The 21,801-nt window shown below is 40.2% G+C and overlaps 1 protein-coding gene across 3 annotated transcripts in view; it reads right to left on the reverse strand.

Moving 5' to 3' along the window:
- The window catches only part of LOC125890941 (tight junction protein ZO-2-like), a 133,317-nt gene that overhangs the window by 65,289 nt on the left and 46,227 nt on the right, over nt 1–21,801 (reverse strand). For all 3 annotated transcript variants that reach the window (XM_049579869.1, XM_049579868.1, XM_049579870.1), the window contains exons 2-4: nt 10,385–10,438; nt 5,540–5,664; nt 5,024–5,126 (exon numbers count right to left, since the gene is read on the reverse strand). In XM_049579869.1, coding sequence (XP_049435826.1) covers nt 5,024–5,126; nt 5,540–5,664; nt 10,385–10,429 — 273 coding nt within the window. In that variant the 5' untranslated portion in view covers nt 10,430–10,438. The remainder of the gene's footprint in view (nt 1–5,023; nt 5,127–5,539; nt 5,665–10,384; nt 10,439–21,801) is intronic.

Genomic DNA, 21,801 nt, shown 5'->3' on the forward strand with positions numbered 1-21,801 from the left:
CCAGATTTGAGTCATTTAAGTTTCCTAGATAATACAGCTGCAAAGTGCACACAAGTACCTTTCAGTTCAAATCGGTCCTATAGCCTATGTTTGACAAATGAATAGTTCTGCAACGCATTAGGAAAAAAAACCTTCATACTAGCTGTTTTTGAGTGTTTATTTTCTTTCTTCATTTATTTATTTACAAAGTAAACAGAAAAAAACCATTAAACTGAAATAAATTGTCTCGTACTGTATTTTGCTGTCTTCATGGCGTGTGGTGTTGTGTCATGGGCGGGTCTCAGCCCCTGCTCTCACACACACGGAAGCAACAGAGTGGAAGAGAGACAGACAGCTGAAGACTGATGACAGCTGCACTCTCTGTGTGTCTGCATGAAAGCTTAGTGATAAAAACACCTGTATGACAGCTTTCATGGAACAAAGAACTAGATTGGGCTCTATATAGCTTAATATACCAAATCCTAATCAGTTAGAAAAATGCCTTGATCAGCCAGAACACCAGTATTTGAGATCACATCAGGACATCCCTGACTTTGGGGGGAACCTTGAATCCCAGTGTGTTCTCCGCCTCACTCCCCACCCCTACAGACCACTTTGCTGGGAGCAGAGCTGGGAGCCTTGAAGACAGACCTCAAACCAGCAGCTGCAGAAACTCAAATTAAGCCAATGCAAACCCGCCGGCGTGATGTGCATGACCCAGTTCTACAATGAAATAAGATCAAATAAATCGATGTATGGGAAACACTATGTGAAGTGTGCGCATATGCCCATGGTCAACTGGTGGGAGGGGCTTAGGCCAGAGAGGGCAGAGCTTCAGAAGGAGGGCATGTTTTTCAAATTCAAATTCAAATGCAAATTCAATTTTTTTTTTTTTTTTTTTTGCCTTTTCTAGATTTCTGCCAACCCAAGCTTCAGCACTACTTCTAATAATAACAATTACTGAAATTGTTACAGTTGTTTCATACCACACATAGTGATCGTGGACCTCAATGTTTGGATTCTTTTTTGCAAGCCAAACATCAAGTTTGCATTCATTCTTTCTATTTGGAGTACCAGAGGTTTTTCCAAATTAAGTTTTCTGTTTTTTTTTTCAAATCAATTGAGCTACTTGACAGCCTTTTCTGCATACCCCTAGCAACTGCTGTACTTTTGTTGGTTTGGAATCACTGACTAAGATCATTTGATGTTACTGAAAACATCAAATAACCAGTTAAAGCCAACAGTAATTTTTTTTTTATATAATTTTTCTCACAGAAATCTAGACAACCTTGGTGTTTACATGCTGGCAGTTTGTGACAACACACAAACATGGTGCATGGTGTAAAGGTGACAAAGTAATCTCACAGACATAAAGTGTACATTAGGCCAGGAGGAGCTCCCAACAAGCAGAACTGAACACACTACAGAGCAACTCCACCAAAAAGAACAAGAATACACAGACAGACTTTATCTATTAAGTGACCTGTTTGTTCAGTGAGACCAAAAATCAACTCTAACAGAAATACATAAAAAAAGAAAGCTGGCTTCAAACTAAATGGCTTCTACTGTATGTCTGAGTCAGACAGGAGTAAGAGTAAAGATACAGCTGCATGTCGTGAAAGCGGAGATTCAAAGCAGCAAATCAGATTCCCTTGACATGTAAGGCATTTATATTTAGCTGTGTGCAGCAGTGAGATTAGACCACTGTACACACGGGAGAGAAGGACTGCTAGTTTTAGAGATGCAGCAGTGTGAGAGGCAGTCAGGCTGAAAACCTGAGACACACACACACACCACACTTACTATCTGTTCTTGTAGATGAAGTGTTACAGTATTGACAAATAGTGAGTGCCCCTCCTCTGCACTTCCTCCTCACCAGTGCTGACTTGCCACCACATTAAAAAAACAAAACAAAAAAAACATATAACATGAATTACGGCTCACAAAAATAGTTGGACTTAAGAGTTCATTCTGACTATCTTGGGGAAAATGTTTAAACCTGGACACAATAGGACTGGGCTATATGGACAAAAATTCATATCTCAATATTTTCAGGCTAAATGGCGATACACCATACACATGCACAACATGTACATGTAAATAGCTGGGCTGTATGTAAACTTTTTGCACAGGGTTGCAGAGGTTTAAAGCTTTGCAGCACAGGACACAAAACTATAATATGAGCATAAAGGTATCAAGTAGGCCTAAATCCATGTTGTTTGAAACAATCAAAAATCTTTGGGGAGTTAAAACAGCATTTTCCATGGCCTTTGAAATGAATCTAGTGCTGGAAAATGATTCATTTAGGCTATTAATCTTATTCATGCACAGAGCATCAACAGAGAGGCAGAGGGAGGGAAGGAGTGAGAGACACTTTGTCCTCATCATATACTGTACGTCTGTATATTAAACATCTGTTTTGTTGCTGCGTTATTTGTTTTAAGCCACCTGTCACCTGCATCCAGGTGTTGCCTAAATGTCACACAACAGACTACAACTACCAAGAGGAACGGCGATGCGCTATGATCCACCTCACACACAAACTAGCAAACAAACGCTCACCTGACACTATCAAGCAACTCTGTCTCCCACACATGCAGTGCAGCGCTGTACTGCACGTGTGCTACTGCGATCATATTATTCATCTCACAGACTGATTTAGCATAACATGTGCAACATGTAGATCAATGTCACACTGCAGACTAATTAACAGAGACTGAACAGCAGCAGCAGCTCTGTGTCTCTCTGAGTGTTGCTGGAGTAAATGAGTGACTGAGGCAGAGATGTGCAGAGACTGTAAGAGAAGAGAGATGCACACTGGTATGCTTTATGTAATGCAACTTGACCCTATATGGATATAAACTGTATTGTCTAAAACTACTATATCGTGCTTGAAAATATATCGATATATTGTAGCCGTTATACTGCCCAGCCCTAGGACACAAGCCACATTTTAGCCCCCTCAAATCTACTGTTGTCAATACAGACATGCAGAAGACGTGCTCAAAAGCATGAGCAACACCGTTGGGCGTGCAGGAGTTTCCAAGGGACCACTTTCCACAGCATGACAGCTGCAAAGTTCAACTTTTGGAACACAGCAGCCTGCACAGCTTGTCATGTGATGAGAAAGAACCAATCACAACTGACAGATATCTTTCTTTCTTCCCTAAAAATCAGTATGGAGAAGAAGTTGATCAGCTTTACATCTGTATCATGGAGAGCATTTTAATACACACTAAAAAACAATGCTTGGAAGAAGGTTTGCTGTAAACTCCACATTTCTGATAAGTACTGTAGGCTATGATATGGTGGTTATGGTCATTTAGCAATGTCAGAAACAACCTGCCTCAGCCCCCTTGAAAGTTGGCACATGAGTAGCATCATGATAGAGGGATGGGTGGGCAGATAGAGGCATGGATGAAATGACAGGCAGACAATAACGGATGGATGGATGGATGGATGGATGGATGGATGGATGGATGGTTGCATTGTGGGTAATACGGGCTCCAGGTTTTGAGAAAGACAATATCTCTGGTTCTGTTGCATCAATTTTAAACTCTCAGTCATGAGTTTGATCATGTTGTTGGACTGAAATTCATTTAGGAAAACAGTGTGTGTGCCCTGGCCCAAAAACTATGCAAGCACAACACAAATACATGTTAACAGCTGTGATGAGTGTCAGTCAGCCCTCTGCAGACTCTTCCCTTCTCTCACACTAACGCACACAGACCTAAATTCACAGATCTGAGTCATTATCACACTTCATTGGCACTGTATGTGTGTGTGTGTGTGTGTGTGTGTGTGTGTGTGTGTGTGTCTAGCTGGGGTGTACAGTAGGTCACAGCATCATGGACCCCAGTCATAAGACACACACACACACACACACACACAGACACACACACACACACACACACACACACACACACACACACACACACACACACAGCGTGTTGTTTGGTGCTGAAGGTGTGTCAGCTCCCTCCGTCCCTCTGTAGTGTGTTTGTGTTTGCAGAGCTGCAGTGATGACTCAGTGATCTGCCTCAGACCTTTCAGCTCCTCACTCACTACTGACTGGGAGTCAGTTCATACTCCATCAGAACTTAGTTCGTACAACATGTTGTCTGACCACGTCGGAAATCAAAAGTGTGAACATCAACACTAGTGAACTAGAATTACTGCCCTGCAGTTGTATGCCTTGTGAACCAGTCAAGTTTCTCTTACAGTTTACATCCATGTCTGTGAAAACATGGATGCATCACACACATCTCTTCCCCCAGCACCACAGGAGATCTATACAATCAGCACAGTTTTAAGGTGGCCATGCAAGATTAATGTCACTAATTCTGCCCAAATGTCTTCCCTTCTATTCCTGAAATATGATGTTGAATAAAGGCAAGACAAGTGTTTTTGAAGAACATTATGATGTCAAAGTGAATTTGGCATTTGACCTTTTGGATATAAAATGTCACGACATGATTTTATCTTGTTAGGCATTTGTGTGAACTTTTGTCACAATAAGCATCCCAATCATTGAGTCATGGCCAAAAACATGTTCTGTAAGGTCACAGTGATCCTGACCTTTGACCACCAAATTCTAATCAGTTCTTTTTGACTCAACCCACTGAGCAAGCAACGTCTGTGGACGTCCAAGTCTAGTTGATATCATGTCCACAGACGTTGCTTGCTCAGTGGGAAAGTGGGCATTTTTGAAGAAATCCCCTAAGTGCCCTCTCGAGTTGGGTTCACGAAAATGAGACAAACAACCCAAAAACATAATGCCTCCTGCCACAGCTTTCCCCAGCAAGGAGGACAAGGAGGTTGCTCATCTCTGAGGTTGTGAGTGACAAAACCAGCAGTTGTTCAGAGTGAAATATCTAAACAACCAAGAAAAACTTTTTCAACCACAGTGCCCTCACAGTGACATTTGTTTTCATGTCATGTTGAGTTACTATGAAAACAGGGAAGTGTCAACAGTCATGTTACCAATCTGAACCGTGTACTGTAAAAAGTCACTGTGTCTTCATTGTGTGTGGTTAATACTCACTATTTTAGCCACTTTTCCACATTTACGGAGGGACTGCACAGCAAAGGAATGAGGCACGTTGTCCATGGGGATGTTGTTGACCTGAATGACACGATCATTCTCACTGGACAAAAAAAAGATACACAGAAATAATGTGAGACAACAGCAAGAACAAAAAAACATATAACATTAACATTAAAGAAATGTTTCACAAATAATAAAAAGTGTCCTATTTCCACTAAACTTGACTGCAGAAAAAAACTATTTTCTCTACATTAATTTATGGCAAGTTAATCTTGGTAGATAATGAGCTAAGTATTATACTTTGGACTTTTGTACAATTATTTTACTACAAAACACTTAGCTCATACAGCACAAGCTATTCAAAGTATATTTATAGCCACTTATTGTGTTATTTTTATCAAGATATTTTGCAGAGCTCTGACACAGACAATTTAAGCAGTACACAGCAGGCAAATGATTCCAGTGGAGCATTTCACATTGAAGAGGATTTTTGTCACAGTTTGACAGACTCACAAGAGTAATCCATCTGCTGGTCCTCCCTGCAGCACGTCTGACACGATGATTGATGTCTCACCGTTGTCCACATTGGGGTTGTCACGCCCACCTGACACAGCGATGCCGAATCCCATCTTAGAGTCCTACAAAGAATCAAATCAATTAGTAATTACAGTACATTCAGACAGACTGTGACTCACAGTGACACTGAGCCAAACTGGGAGGGAGAACTGGTGTCACTACTTTCGACCAGACAGTCACAGAGATGCTGTAGGATATACTTCATCTGGTGTCAACCATGTCCCATTAAAATGACCTATATAAACCACTGCATTATTTTACATAGTACACTTTGTAGGATGCATAATTGCTGCTTTTATTATGCTCACTGCCAATGTGTTTTCTGTTTCATGAAATGTGACCTACTTGCACACCACAGAAGTCATGGGGAGATGGTTTATGTGGATGGTTGGCATAAAAAGCACAGGACTTTCATGCCAGAGAGGAGTTTGCATCCTATTTCTCACATGACACTCATGGTTTAGGGTGCTAGATCATGGAGTAAACATGTCATGTTTCAAGTCAGCGACTGTTATTCAATATTCAGCTAAGACAACCATCTTTCCCTCACCTAAACCAATTGCTTGGATTTGCCTTAAAATAACCATATACTAGAATTATCACCTTGCAGTTGTACACCTCTGCCAACCAAATAAGTTGCAGTTAAAGGTTACATCCATTTCTGTTCAGACTCATATGTAACCATGCCAGTAGACAGTGCTTTAAATATAGGCATTGCTGCAAAGAAGCTACATATTCTAAAACATGGATGCTTCACACACGTCTTCAGCCCAACAACACAGAAGAGCTATACAATCAGCACAGTTTCAAGGTGGACACTCAAGATTAGTGTCACCAATTCAATATCTCACCAAATGTCTCGCCTTCTGTTTCTGACTTATAATGTTATATAAAAAAACATTATGATGTCACAGTAAAGTTGACCTTTGACCTTTTGGATATAAAATTATGTTACTTCATCATTATTCTAATAAACATTTGTATTAAATTTTTTTCATCATAAGCGTATGAATTCTTAAGTTATGGCAAAATACATGTTTTGTGAGGTCACAGTGGCCCTCATTTACTAATAATGTGCATAGAAACATTCTTACTCTGCTTATAAAATATGTGCGCACCCAGGATCACCATCAAATTCATGACATGTGCATATTGGTAGATTTTGTTCTAACCAGCATGTGTATGTTGGTGAATCAGAATCATTCTAAACTGACAGTGCCATGTTAGCGATTTGCAATCAGCATACTGCCACACCCCTACTTCTCTATATAAGAACATACATTTGCCCAGAGGCACATCATGGAGAAAGCAGTGAAGTTGTTTCTACACACATATTAAAGCCCTAACATACCAGTGTCTGTCCCTCAGTGAGCATCTGTAAATGTTATGGCAGTCAGAAACAGCTGATAAGCAGTTTGTCACTCTCTTCAAACATATTGGCCTCTGATTTGTTCGCCTGAAGGCATGGAAGACATCATCTTCCAGCAAGGTTAAATATGAGATCTTAACACCTGCTTGAAGGTAGATCAGAATCTTAATATACCCTGCATGATTATTTACAGGCTAACAATTAACCAGTTGGCTACAAATGACCATATGTGCAATTTCTATAAAATAAAAATAAAATAAATACTGGCGCACTCTGTTTTCATATTTAAATTTTTTTAATCAAAAATTGATGAGGATAAAAGGACATCAATTTCATAGATTTGACTATTGCATTAGTCAAATGTACAGCTTTAAGCATTGCACATTAAAGCCTTTTTAAATAAATATGCTTTTAATATGTTATGGATCAGGTGTGTATTTACATTTTCTGAGAAAGCCGGGCCTTCAAGATTTGTGTGTACTTATGGTCTGACACAGCTCTAAATCTGTTCACAGAGCAGGAAGAAATTGAGGTTGGAAACCTTTGATAAATCCCAGATTTTTACTTATGCATTTATATGCGCGGTTTAACACAGATTTGTATGTATGCATTGTTCGTGATTGCAAGCAGTGATCTTTGACCACTTAAAATCTAATCAGTTCATTGTTGACTCCAAATGGACGTTTGTGCCCAATTTGATGAATTTCCCTCAGGTGTTCCTGAGATACCACAATCACGATAAGAGTGATAAGTGAAATATCATTAAAGAGACGGGGTTGATGATGGGAATGTAAGTTGTGGTCCTCACTGTGATGCTTTTCAAAAATAATCTATTGACTTCAAACATTAGAGGTCAGCTAGGATCAGGGTAGATCTGCTTTTAGAAAAATATTCATTTGCGATGTAAAAATCTAGCCTGGATGAGGAAATGGTAATTTATTCCATTGTTGCGAGACACACTAAAAAGTAAAAATGAGGTTGAAAGCGTCATTTAAATGCGATTAAATGTGGATTCCTGAGTATTTTATTGATATCAATCTCAATGCAGGTGATCCATGCCTGACCCAGCTGATGGGGTAGACACACACTTTATTCTGGCTATTTATTAGATTCAAGACTGACAGATGTGAGTTTAGAAGAGAAGTATACACATATGAACTGATTTTAAAATATTGTAATCTGGCCTGAAGGTCTTTTATGCAGCTGTTTTCTGTATAAAGATAGCCTGAGAATCTATAGAAAGTGCAAAGAGCAATGGTGATAACAGGCACCCCCAAGGAGTTCCACTTTTAAAAGAAAATAAGACAATTCAGAAATACAAGACAGCACAAAACAAACAAACAGTAGATTTAAGAGGCGTACACGTATAACAATGTAGCATCTTTAAGTGACCTTGGGAATAGAATAGAATAGGAGTCTTTACTGTCACTGCAAACTAGATACAACAAAACTGAAGATGCTGCTCCTAATGATGCTTGACAACCTTCTCACATAAATAATACTGATAAAAAACTCACCCACACACATCCCACATCATAAATCATAGAACTGACATTAATAACAAAAACAAGTCCAACCCCTAGTTAGACCATAGTGGGAAAAGCTGTGGCAAACAGAAGTGCTTTACGCCTCGATTTAAAAGAAGAAAATGTTGTCGCAGACCTCCAGTGTTGAAGAAGTGTGTTTCAGATCTTTGGTGCATAATAACTGAGAGCTGCTTCTGCATGCTTGGTTCTGGCCCTGGGGACGGTGAGCAAGCCTGTCCCAGATGATCTAAGAGCTCTGGATAACAGAGCAGCATATCAGACATGTATTTTGGCCCCAAACCATTCAGTGTTTGCAGGTTAATAATAATATTTTGATATGAATTCTCTGATTCATAGTAGGCTAGTGCAAGGATCTAAGAACTGAGGTGATGTGTTCCTCTTTCATGGTTTTAGGGAGGACTCAGGCAGAATATGCTGCAGTTGTCTGATTTTTTTTAAAGAGGCCCGTGAAGACAAATAACCAAGCCTACTAAAAACAAAGGCGTGAACAAGTTTCTTTAAGACTTGCTGTGACATGAGTCTGTTAAGTAATTATGGACTGAGACCCTGTTACAAGTTGTCTGAGAGCTCAAATGTCTTTGGGGTGCCCAAACTTTTACATGGTGCTCCTTCCATTTTTTCACTCTAAAATAGGACTAAACAAAAATAGTCCACTAATCATGTTTAAAATGTTGAAAAACACAGAAAATTCTGGAACATCCAACCTGTGATTTATTGAACACGCTCATTCTGTGACTGTATTGGTTCTTAACCATCTGGCTTTATTCTTACTGTATGTAAATCTGTATGTCATCTGCATAATTATGGTAGGATCTTCCAAGGTGGGAGCTAGTGGGAGCATTTAGATGTTAACTTCTAATACAGAGGTGCTGACATTTTGTCTGCTTTCTCTGAATTCTGTTTGTGAACAAGGATGCAAAGTTGTTGCATGATTTGTTAAAGAGGAGCACAGGGTCCACTGATATGTGGGAGGTTTGTCAGAGGTTGATTAAGTTTGTTCAGAGGTCTCTCTGGGTCCACCTGGACCCTAGGACCTGAGACCCAACCTGGGACCTGCACATGTTCGGGTCCATGCTTTATTATGATCAGTCAGGTCAGTCAGGGTCCAAGTCTGTAGCAAAAAAAAGGTGAAAATAATATTAAACAACAGTGCTAGCGAGTTGGAGGAAGGAAGGAAAAATGGATACACATCCGTGGTCTTGGTTTTCTCCCCTCTTCGACATGCACAGGGTTACTGCTTTAATATCTCAAGCAAAATTGGGACAGATATATACAATTGAATGATGATCAAAGAAAAATGATCAGTTCCAATCAGATCTCAGGACTAATTTCCCGAGTCCATTAGGGTTTGAGTCCATCATTTTGGACCCATGAAGACCTCTGTTTTGTTCCTCTGCATAGTACTTCTCTCCCATTAGAATAGTGCGGTACCAATCACTGCTTAAATGTCAACAGATTTAACTGTACATTGTGCCAGGGTCCTATAACCACTAGTGGCCCCTGCTCAGCCAAGTTACTGTCTCACTTTAGGATAAATTGTTAGAGTAAAGTGTGCAGGTTAACGGTTTAAGTTAATCTCCTTCCTTCTCTCTGCCTGAAGACTGACGACAAACATACAATAGACTGACAGACTTCAGCAGAGATAAATGACTAAAGTGGATACATTTTTTCTTTGGAAAAAAAAAGATGGATTAATGAAGATTTTAATGCTAAATGATGTTCATAATCAGAATTTGTGCTGTATCAGGAGTAAGTTGTCAGATGTCAGGGATTGATAAATGCATCATCTAGTCCCCAGATGCTTCAGGCTGATGAATAGATGGACGGATGCCTCTTCTTTTAACTACAGTTAGTGAATGAACTCACCCGCTGCAGAGTGACTGTGTACTGCTCCCAGACCATCTCTTCCATCCCTGAGCTCTGTAGGGAAAACAGACACCACAGGGTTAGCAAACATGCATTTTAACCTCAGCTACAGAAAACACTCACTGTATAAGGTTTCTGTGAAGAAAGTAAAAAAACGGTCCTAAAAAAAGTCAATAACCTGTTAACTTTTTACAATGCTTCAACATATATATTCATAGAAATACACATTAAACAAATCTACAAATCTGTGTGAAGCATGAGCATATTGATCACTGGGGGCTGAGCACATACAAGTGGAAAGGAGACTAATCCAGATTAACACACACACACACACACACACACACACACACACACACACACAAACACACATCAGAGGAAGAGGGCATGTGTGGGTGTGGGAAGTGACCTCTGTGAAAGAACAGTCAGTATCATGTCAATAACAGCAGGCTGCATGTTGTCCTGCCTGGCTGGTGTATAATTGTAATTGGACAACTATTCCAGCAGACATCTGCCCATCTCTCTCTCTCTCTCTCTCTCTCTCTCTCTCTCTCTCTTTCTGAAAGAGTAAATCCATACTACCCCTTTGCAGGTTTATTTTGGGATTACTGGGTCCTGAAATGCCTGATTTCACAGCAGCTTTTCTAAAAATTTCCCATGCAATAGGCATCTATAGGCGTTTATTGCAATAAAATTGTGGGGGCAAGAGAAAATTAGTTGTGATGTCACAGACTCAGAGCTTATTATGATAAGCATTCAGTGTTTCACGTGGAATTAGAATCTATTTGCAATGGTGGGGGGGATGGGGGGCAGCAACAGCTGATTGCCGCTAATCAGACGTTGCTGTTGTTTGATGCAGTGCTGAAGGACCATCTCCGTGAGCCGCTCTCCTCCTGTTCTCTCTGACAGGTTAGTGGGAGCTAACACAACACAACGGATCTCATCCCTATACTCATCATATTTTGTCTCTTGGCAGAAGACCTGCAGCAACTGCTTACATCCCACACTGAGGCATTAGCTCACAACAGCAAGGCTCAACTCTGTCATTAAACCTATTAAACCATTAGTCGCGTGATGCTAACAGTCAGCTATGTCACTGTGTGTGTGTGTGTGTGTGTGTGTGTGAGAGAGAGGCACACAGCAGCTGCTTACTGCTGGACCCGCAGCAGTAAGGCCTCATCTCGTTGTAAACACAGAAAGAGCGAGGCAAGGAGGGGCTAAGTGAATCAATCACCAAGTTCAGAAATAATCTGACATTATACCTGCCTTAAATAGTCACATTTGTGGTAAAATTGTGTTTATTGGGTTCGGGTTAGTCAGTGCAGAATTCACAGGGACTACCTGAATTTGCGTTAAAGGGTAAGGGTGGGGCGATTCATTGATGTCATCTATTACAGAAGTACATAAGCTGCACCTGATAACTGCATGGATTCCTCCAGAAAACAAGCTATAGCTGAAAACCTTGCCCACAGAGGGAAAATGACCTCCTACCGGAGTACAACTGCAGCACACAGACACTTGAAGTGAAAGCATCAAGGAGTGCTTTGTCAACACCGTGGCAGAGAGCACCGTCCTGTTTACTTTTTGTCATCACCCAAACATGATGTATTAGAACTATCAACATGTGGAACTTGTTTCTGTTATTAGTAGCCAAATAAATGTCCTGCACTGCTGCTGATGTTACACCATGCTTTACTTAAGGTTGTTAGTCAGCTGTTTTATATTTTGTATTTAATTCAACAGGCATGCATGAGTGAGAAAACAGCTTAAATCAACTTTGCAGACTTGTTACAGTGAATGCAAAAACACATTTTTTCAGTAATGATCTTAACTGCATATTACTACCATGACGAAAAAAAAACATGCCATAAGAATTTTAAGTTTTAAGTCAGGCACTTCAGAAAAATTCCTGATTCTCCAGATCAGGGGAAGGATTACAGTGATTTAATTAATATATTGGTCACAGCAATCCTTTTGAATTTGAGGTCCATTACTTCCTGTTCAAGTATCTGGCACATATGGTCTTAAATTACTATCAGTATCATCACAACCCAGCAGTGATGTGGAAATTAGACTAATTTTTAAATATGCTGCTATTGTTTTTAAGAGAAGATGAATGAATAAAATATTCAAATATTTGAGCAAGTTTTTGTTATTTACATTTGGGTTATTTAAATGTTCCAAGAACTGAGTTATAAAAAATTATTTTTAGAACAATTGATAAATTAGTCGTTAGATTAACTGACCAATCATAAAACATAGATTAATCTCTCTGCTGTTAGGCTAAACTAAGTATTTTTCTAATGCACAAACTAGTGGACTAGCGTGTATGAAGTAAAATCACTTGCAGGAAAAAAGATATTGAATTCTTGCACACCATCAGCACATTTTGGCCATGGACCTTCTAGTTTTGGGAATGGATCCGGAGGTCTGTACTATGAAGCAGGATGTGGAGTTAGTGAGGTAACTTCAAGGTTAACTCTTCAGTACTATGAAGCTGGTTCTCTTTTTACTGGGATAAATCACCTGCGCAGGTTATGTTCCGAGTATTGGATCACAGCCTGTAAACACCCCAACCTCTAACCAATCAGATCACTGAAGAAAAAAGTATCCATGGACGAAAGTCTGGAGTCTCAGGTAAAAAAAAGAGTAGCGTATATATTGTTATCGGCCAGCAAAATCATTTCCTTGTCCCAGGGCTCTGTCTACACTGGTTTTAAAACAGAGCTTCTAACAAATTGAGAGATTGTTTACACATTAAACACATGATTTTAGCAGGTTTTTAACTCATGCAAAGTTCATTTTAGCCCACAGTGATAATGTTGCTATTTCACATTCTGATTCCATCACTGCAGCTGATCATAACAAGACACCTGTGTGGTGACAACAGGGGAAAAATGTATTTGTGAACTGGCTCCCGTTATGATAAATGCAACATTTGGGTCAGATAGACCTCATTAGTCATTAACTCAGTCTGGCATTACTTAAAATTGTTTATTGTGACATATTAATCATCACCCAACTAAATAGCAAAAAATACCCTATACTAATGTCACATATATCTGATTATCCGCTGTGAGGGTCCTAAGGACAGAGGGATGTCTTATGCTGTAAAGCCCTGTGAGGCAAATTGTGATTTGTGATATTGGGCTTTATAAATAAAACTGATAGATAGATAGATAGATAGATAGATAGATAGATATAGCCTAGTGATACCTTCATGTAATTTAAGTCTCGGCCAATGGTATTTTTTTTGGATAGTATTTTAATTTTTCTACATTTTTCTGTTAGAAGACAACAGAGTATTGTTAACATCCCACGCCACTGACATTGAACTTTTTTTGAAATGAATGTGCTCGTGGATAGGAAAACCCAGAGCTGACTGAACTGGTTGATAGCCAGCTTTGTAGTACTGGTTATTCAGAAGGCCAACGTTAGGGTTAGTCAAACCAGATAATGAAAAGATATCCTGGGTAAGTTGAATTGGCTTCATAGTACAGGCCTCTAGTCAGGCCTGATGAAGAGAAACATGTCTGATAAACTCAGTCCTGGTTGTATTTGGAATTACACTATTTCGTTCACATAGTTCATTGGATTTAAAGGTGATTAAAATCATGGCAGCCATATTTGTTGTTGTCCTAGAGAACTTTTGAAACAGACAGAAAAGCTTGCTTTAACTTAAAATATCCCCACTATTGACATACATGCTGTTTGAAAGAACACACACACACACACACACACACACACACACACTGCTCTCAATACCATACTATATGACTATGTAAACCTCTACATATAGTATATATAGTTATTTAAAGATAATTATGAATATGTACAAGTCAAAGAAATCATTACATCTTAAAATATATTTCTATGCAACTTTCAGAGCCATGCCATGCCTGTTCCTTGAGTGTGCATGATGTTATTAACTGTGGGTGTTTTCAGAGAAAGACACACACACACACACACACACACACACACACACCAGCAACCATACAAATATTGTATGCTAGTTACAAGAGCATAAATGACACAGTCACCTGCTTTAAAACATACACCTGACACACATTAAGTTTGTATTATGTATGCACTGTTTGTTCCTGAGGTGTTCCTATTGGGTAGATGCTCAGTCTCAAAAGTACAGCTACTCAGTTCAAATGAGGGCTGCAACTAATGCTACTTTTGCGTTTTTTGTCTGAATCAAAGTCCCAAACCCAAACCCAAGGATATTCACTTTACAAAGATCTAAAACAGAGAAAGACAGAACATCCTCAAATTGCAGAGGCTACAAATCGAAGAAGATTTGGCAGTTTTTTTGCGTAGATTTTGGGGGACACAAAGGGAGCAAGTCCCCCTTAATATTTAGAACACAAGATAGATAGTCTCTGATCCAGTGTTAGCTGATGGACATGTGGGGCTCATGGGTACCACCCTCCAGCATCTGCACCTGGACAGGTGTGGATGTACAGACACAAGCAGGCAGCTTCCCAACATTCACACATCTGCTGTCCCGTTTTGTCTCATTACTGAAGACATGCTCAAACTGACATTCAATCCCCAGCCCCAGGCTGTGGTTGCACCTTGCTCTCTCCAGCTGCTGCCTCCTCCAACTAACATGCTCATCATCAGCCTGGTGTGGCCAGTCCTGATTTCTTTGTTTCTTACCTTACTGCTTAGTTTGTCAGTGCACTGACACTCATAAACTGATGTCAAAACAGAAGGCTGAAATACATTTTTTCAACTTACTAACTTAATAAAAACACTTTGTATATGTATAATACAGCATCATGCACTAACTCGCTCTTTAAAAATGTAAGAGCTGCAAGTTATTGTCTGAACTATACTTCTCTCATCATAGCCTTCTGTTTTAAAGGGGTAAATTGACCATATTTTCTGAGAATGTCCCATAAGTGTTGATGCTAAGTATAGCCGACTGAGGCAAAAAAAAATTCCTCAGTGCGTGCTGTATTGAGCAAGAAAGTTGAGTATGCAGCTGTAAAATCTGTTTTTCTTCCTACATCCAATGCCTCGTTTTGATGTCACAGTGACATAGTAAAAGGTATAGGAAGAACTACAGGTTGGATGTCATCTTAGGTTAGCCAGGAGATGTGCTCTGTACTAGCACCAAAATAGAAAATTTGTATTGCAAATTTGCAACAAAAAATGGCATCCCAAAAACTGAGAGCAGAGCATTTTATGGATGAGGATACATTTTACAGTGTTTTGGCTGACTCAGATATTCAGCCATATTTATTTAGGCCAGAATTTATGGCCGCAGAAATGCAGTGGAGAGAGGGCGTGGCTGCAGCTGCAGCTGCATAAGCTGTGCAGAGGATATGGCTGGCAGAGAGCCTCTAGAACCTAAGCAGTCGAGAGCAAACACTGACTGGTGGTGCCTTTTCTCAAGCTGTCAACAGAAATGGAATTATTCTGCTTCAAAGACTTTGTGGGCAGTTTTTGTTGAATGCTGTCACCAATGCCACTGTTGAGAGAGCTTTTACTCTGCACTTGGACAGAGGTGTGATGGAGACCTTCTTCAAGATCCAGAAGATAAACTGGAAAACAGAATCAAGGCCAGCAGGGATGAGAGGGCAGATGACCACTTAGTATTTTTGTTACCTGATGCTACTGTATTTTGAATTGCCTCTTAGCAAAATGCAGATTTAATTTAAGTTTGGCTTTTATTCAAAAACCAAAGAAGTATAGTGGTAATGCGCTGCTGTGGACAAAGAGACAATAAAGAGTGTTGCCACCTTGCTTCAAGCTGGTTCATTATCAGCTACACTATTGGCCAACAAATGTAATAGCTACAGGCTAGTTGGTTGTGCATTGCCTCCTGGTACATGAAGGCACTGCTGGTACGGCTCAGATACCCCTTTTCCACCAAAGCAGTTCCAGTGCTGGTTCGGGGCCAGTGCTTAATTTGGAACCAGTTTTCCTGTTTCGACAGACAAAAGAACTGGCTCTGGGCCAGAAAAAATGGTTCAAGAGTGGCACCAGTGCTTTGCTGGACTAGAAGAGCGAACCATATATGTCACGGGGAAGGGGGCGGGGTTATTGAGACCAACAACAATAAAGGAGACTGCGCGAAGCGCCATTTAAAAAAAAAAAACAGCAAGGAGTGAAGCCATGGACGCATCGAATGCCGATGAAGCCTCATAGAGCCAGGAGTAACAGCTGCACAAATACGTGCTCCGCCATCGTTGTTGTTGTTGTTCCTTCAAGCTTGGCAGCAGTGGGAAAGCAACAGCGTAACTGACGTATACAGTGACGCAATGACGTGGCACCCTAACCACCTCGAGCCTTGGAAAAGCAAATTGGTCCTTAGCTGGCTTGCAAGTTGAACCAACTGAGAACCAACACCAGCACCAGCACCAGCTCAGCACCAACACTGGAACTGCTTTGGTGGAAAAGGGGTAAGAGGGCAAGAGAACTCAGCTTTCCCTGTCAATACAGCATGTAGGGGTGGGTGAAAAAATTGATACAGCATGGTACTGAAATCTTTAGGATTGCAATATTGTATCAATACACGGACGCCCCATATCAATCTTTCATTATATACATTATCAATTTTCGCAAATACACATATTAGTACAACTTTTGGTACTGGAATAATAAAATAAATTGCTTTTTCTGTCCACTAGATGGTGGTGATGTATTTTTTTCTGGTGAGGTCAGCAGAGGTTTCAGTCCGCAGCATTTGGCAGGAAGTTCATCAAAACGTTCATCAAAAAAATATGGAGGCACAGGAGAAAGAAATCTGAAACGCGCTGCCAGCGTTTAATTTAAAAGTCTGGACTTATTTGGGATTTTTTTTAACACAGAAGGAAAGGCAGACTTGGATACACATGCAATTTTCAAGCAGTGTCATAGTTTGTCAGGTGTGCAGCGTTTCTGACACATTTTATGATGCTGTTGTTCAGTCTGTCTGTTTTGCTTCAAATTTTGCTGAAATGAAAATTACTGAAGTCAGATGAACACACTGAAAACTTTATCTTATGAGGTAAAACAGATGTTGAAAAAGTTTTCCGTTAGGGAAATAATTTGCAGTTGGAAAAAAGGTAGTGAATCACAATATATTATAATATATTTTATTGCAATACTCAGCATATCACAATAATGCAATAATATTGTATCATTACCCAAATATCGTCATAATATCCTATTGTGTATCCTCTGAGGATTCCCACCACTAATAGCGTGCACTTAGGAATACAGTGATTCAATTGACTACATTTACCATCAACACTGACTGGACATCCACATAAAAGGTGGCTAATTTCCCTTTAACAAAACTATCCACCTTACACAGGTGTCCTGTGTTTAGTTAACTACCAACCTTTGTGGCGCCATACTCAGAACATCTGCCTTCAAACCAAAAGTCTCAGGAGTCACTCCACCTTACTCCAGCCAACATGCTGTTTAGTTGAGGGATACATTACTACTGTACCACCAACAACTTTTTCACTTTTTATTTTTTGCTTTTATTGCATTTTATTTTGGCCGTCCTATGTAAAGTTACTCCATTACTTGTTACAAGTCACTGTTGAAAAATAAATGTGCTTTATGATGTGACAATGCTACTGTATCACTACTTTGTTAGGAGACCTTGGTTGTCATGGTTACAATAATACGTGTGGTTTTAGGGAGCGACTGTAGTCACTGACTGTAAGAAACAGGAAATGAACAGCTGTGTCCTGCATTTAAGTCGGATGTTTTGCTAACTTATCCTCCCACCCCGACCTCCTCACTGAGGTCACTGTAGAATAACGTCACCTGACCTCCTTTGCTCCCATAATAATTACTACAGCCACTAGAGGCCTTTGTCACCTGAATGTAAACAACTGATGCTGTCATTCGTCATGACAGGACAGCATTAATGGGTACATGTTCCACATTCACCCACACACAAGCAACACAACACGCAACACAGAGGAATTCTACATGAGTCACGTTTCACAATCAGAAGATTTAATTTCTATCATTCTGAATTTTTCATTTATCTTATTGTTAAAAATGGGCTGTATGGGCTGCAGAATATCACAGCACTCACACATGTATGCCAATGACATTTACAAATTAAGATTTTTCCTTCTATTACACACACAAACACACACAAACACACACACACACACACACACACACACAGATACAGTATATCACAGTGGCATCCAGACAAACTGTGCAGGTGGTAACAGTAACAAGTGATCAACTCAGCAGCACACATCGATAATTGTTCAGCTGGTTGGAGCTCACTCACATCTTTCTCACTTGTCAAAAAAATATCAGTAAAAATAAAATTAAATAGTCAAATGTACTGTTAAAATAAACTATAATATACACTGCTGGGGCTTTTGATTGCAGATACAGATTTGTATGATAGGGATAATTGGAAGACACTGGATTCATTTTAGAGGTAAATTTGCAGAATGTTATATTAAGCGATTAAGTTAAAGAGTAGGGTTCACTAATGATTTTGATTTTAAACAATTATAAAAACAAGATAATTGAGATTAAACAATCATTGTGCAGCATTCCTCGAGTTATTAATCCAATGCACCCTTTTTCTTCACAGCGGTGCTCTCTCACCCCTCCAAAAAATGGGAAACTCACTCTCAGCTCAGCTGTAGCAGGTTTAGTTCACCTTGAACCTGTTTTTCAGTTGAAATATGTTTAGAATTTAAGAAAATCCACTGTTAAGAGAAATTTTATTTAAAGAGTTCAATAAATCTATGACGATTCCAAAGTCAAGGGGTAAACATGCATAAATAATTATGATTATGATTTTTGCCATAAAAGAGGTGACATGAAAGGAAATATGCCTTTATAATAACAATCAATTTAATTCATTAAAGACATTAACATTAAAAATGGCTACTTTACATGGGCCAGCCAGCAGGATGGGATCATTGGCAGCATAGATGTAACGTTTTGGAGGACGTGTTATGTGTGTGACCCACAGCAGGAGGTTTAAAAAGTAGCGGATAGCAGTTAGCAGCTTACTCAAAGAGAAAGAACAGCAGCCGAAAATGTTTGCAAATTGGGAAAACAATGAGGTCCAGGAGCTCCTTACCCTCCGAGCAAAGGGTGAGATTAGCTGCCATATAACAGGCCGGCAAATGGTTGTTATTGCTATTATAATGCCATTGTTATTGTTTAGAAAGTGATGTTGATGCCTCTGTTATGTCACAGTAGAGACCAACGCTCTTGTGTTACATGTCATGCCTGTCACACCTCTTTTGCTTCCGTGATGCCGACATGCTGTCTAAAATCACACACTGGAGTAGCCTGATTTAGCCTGAATTTTAGACAAAATCAAATGTAACTTTATCACATAAAAGCAAGAAGTTCAGTGTTTGGAGGTGCGAAAGAAAAAAACACAAAAAGGAGTACACACAATCTAAAACAACAAAAACAATTCATGAAGGAATAAGAAAAAGAAAAAGCTGCATGCACACACACAAACACACACACATGCAAATGTTAAAATACATGACAGTACAGCTTGAGATGATTGTAAAGCTGTACTGATGTCTGTCCAATGCAGATGTACTCACTTGCTGTAGTTTGTTTTCAGCCAAATGTTAAAACACTCTCTAGCTTACATTTATAAAAAAGCTGAGGGGCATGATGATCTGGTCAAACTGACCATAGAAAATCATTCTTTGTTGCCGTTTCTTGGTCATAAATGCTGCACAATCACATTTTAAATTTGCAAGTCCTATATATTTAAGGTTGAGAGTCTTTCAACAGATTCACCATGAAGCAGGAATATGAAACATATTTAGACAGAGCAATAATAGCTGTAAATATCACAAATACGTCTGAACAATATGTGTAATAAAATACTTCAAAATGTCATCTACAAAAAAAATCTAATGAAGTTTATTTTGTTTAAAATGTCTAAACCACCAAGAAATATTATAGCAAATCAACATTACGTTGTCTCTTGAGAGGAATCAGTTACATTACCACTCCTTCTCCAAGACTTTTTTGAAGATCTTTTTTCCAGTTGCGTATTCCAGCCTTAAATCTATCTTTAAATCCACCATGTAAAAGGACTCTATGTCTTTTACGTTAAATAATTTAAACTGAATATATTAAACTGAACTGAATATGAGAGTCTTTGAAAACAGCAGACAACCTGAGGAAAAACACACCACATCAGCACACTCGGCTCTCTACCATCTATCATTCATCCTTCCATCCATGCATGTCCCACCAATCTGAGCAGACAGGAGTTCCCAGCAGGTGCGTAGAGGACCACCAGGCTGCCTTTCAGCTGTTCAGTGTCCAGCCCCCTCAGCTGGATCCTGGTCCCCCCACCGTCGCTGCCGCCTCCCCTTTCCCTGCAGCCATCTGAGGCCGCAATCTTGCCCGTCTCGGCCAGCCTGCACCGATGCCAGCTGGGGTAGCCGGCGCAGCAGCCAGTCGGCAGCCACTCCAGACTCATGGCTAGCAGAGGAGCTTCCTCAGTGCTCCTGTGAGCAGAGCGGCTGTGGTCCCCCTGCTCTGTCAAACCCACAGCCCTGACTAGCAAATTCCTGCTTCAGCATGGTCTGGCTCAGTTTGGGGAGTTTAGACGGCATCACAACCAAAGTCAGCTTCCCACAGGAACAAGCGCTTAACCTTCCTGCCTCTGTGTCCTACCTCCAATCTGGATAAGCCTGTGCAGCGGCGGATTAGCCTAGCCCTGGGAGGGAGGAGAGACTAAAAATAACAGCAGACTCACAGCGCCTCCTCCACCTCCTCCTGCTCCTGTCCTGCGGAGAGTCCTGAGCGCTCGCACCGCGCTCCTCCACTTCCTGCGCAGGCCGGATGACATGGCCAGGTAGGAGCGGGATCCAAAGGTTCAAAGGGAGAGACAGGCTCGAGAACCGCCCAGCAAAGCACTCCGCCTGTCCTCCCTCCTCCCTCTGTCTGTCACTCTGCTCACTATCCTGCTGATTTTCCTCTCTCTCTCTCTCTCACTCTCTGACTCTCTCACTCACTTACTCAAACACACACACACACACACACACACACACACACAATTTTTATACTGTACTTGTGAGGACTCTTTCCTATAGTCCAGTCAATCTAACTCAAAAATGGGCCCAACCTAGAAGAAATTACAACAGTAATGTTTCATAGTTTTTATTGGTTCTTATTCCCTAATGCATCATATATTAAAAGTATACCTTTCATGGATTTAGTGAAACTTTATCAATTCCAGGTCAAAAGCAAGGTTTCAAAATTTTACAGTTATGTGTTACAGTTACGTGTAGCTTGGCGTTGGTAACACTTATTCATCTTATTTACACAACGACATGGCATTTATGTCCCTACATGGTGCGTGTCTAAAATCCTCCTCTGCTCTCTGTGCGCACGCACGCACACACACACACACACACACACACACACACACAGGTGAACACAGA

Source organism: Epinephelus fuscoguttatus, linkage group LG6, assembly GCF_011397635.1.
Source record: "Epinephelus fuscoguttatus linkage group LG6, E.fuscoguttatus.final_Chr_v1".
NCBI classification, from domain to species: Eukaryota; Metazoa; Chordata; class Actinopteri; order Perciformes; family Serranidae; genus Epinephelus; species Epinephelus fuscoguttatus.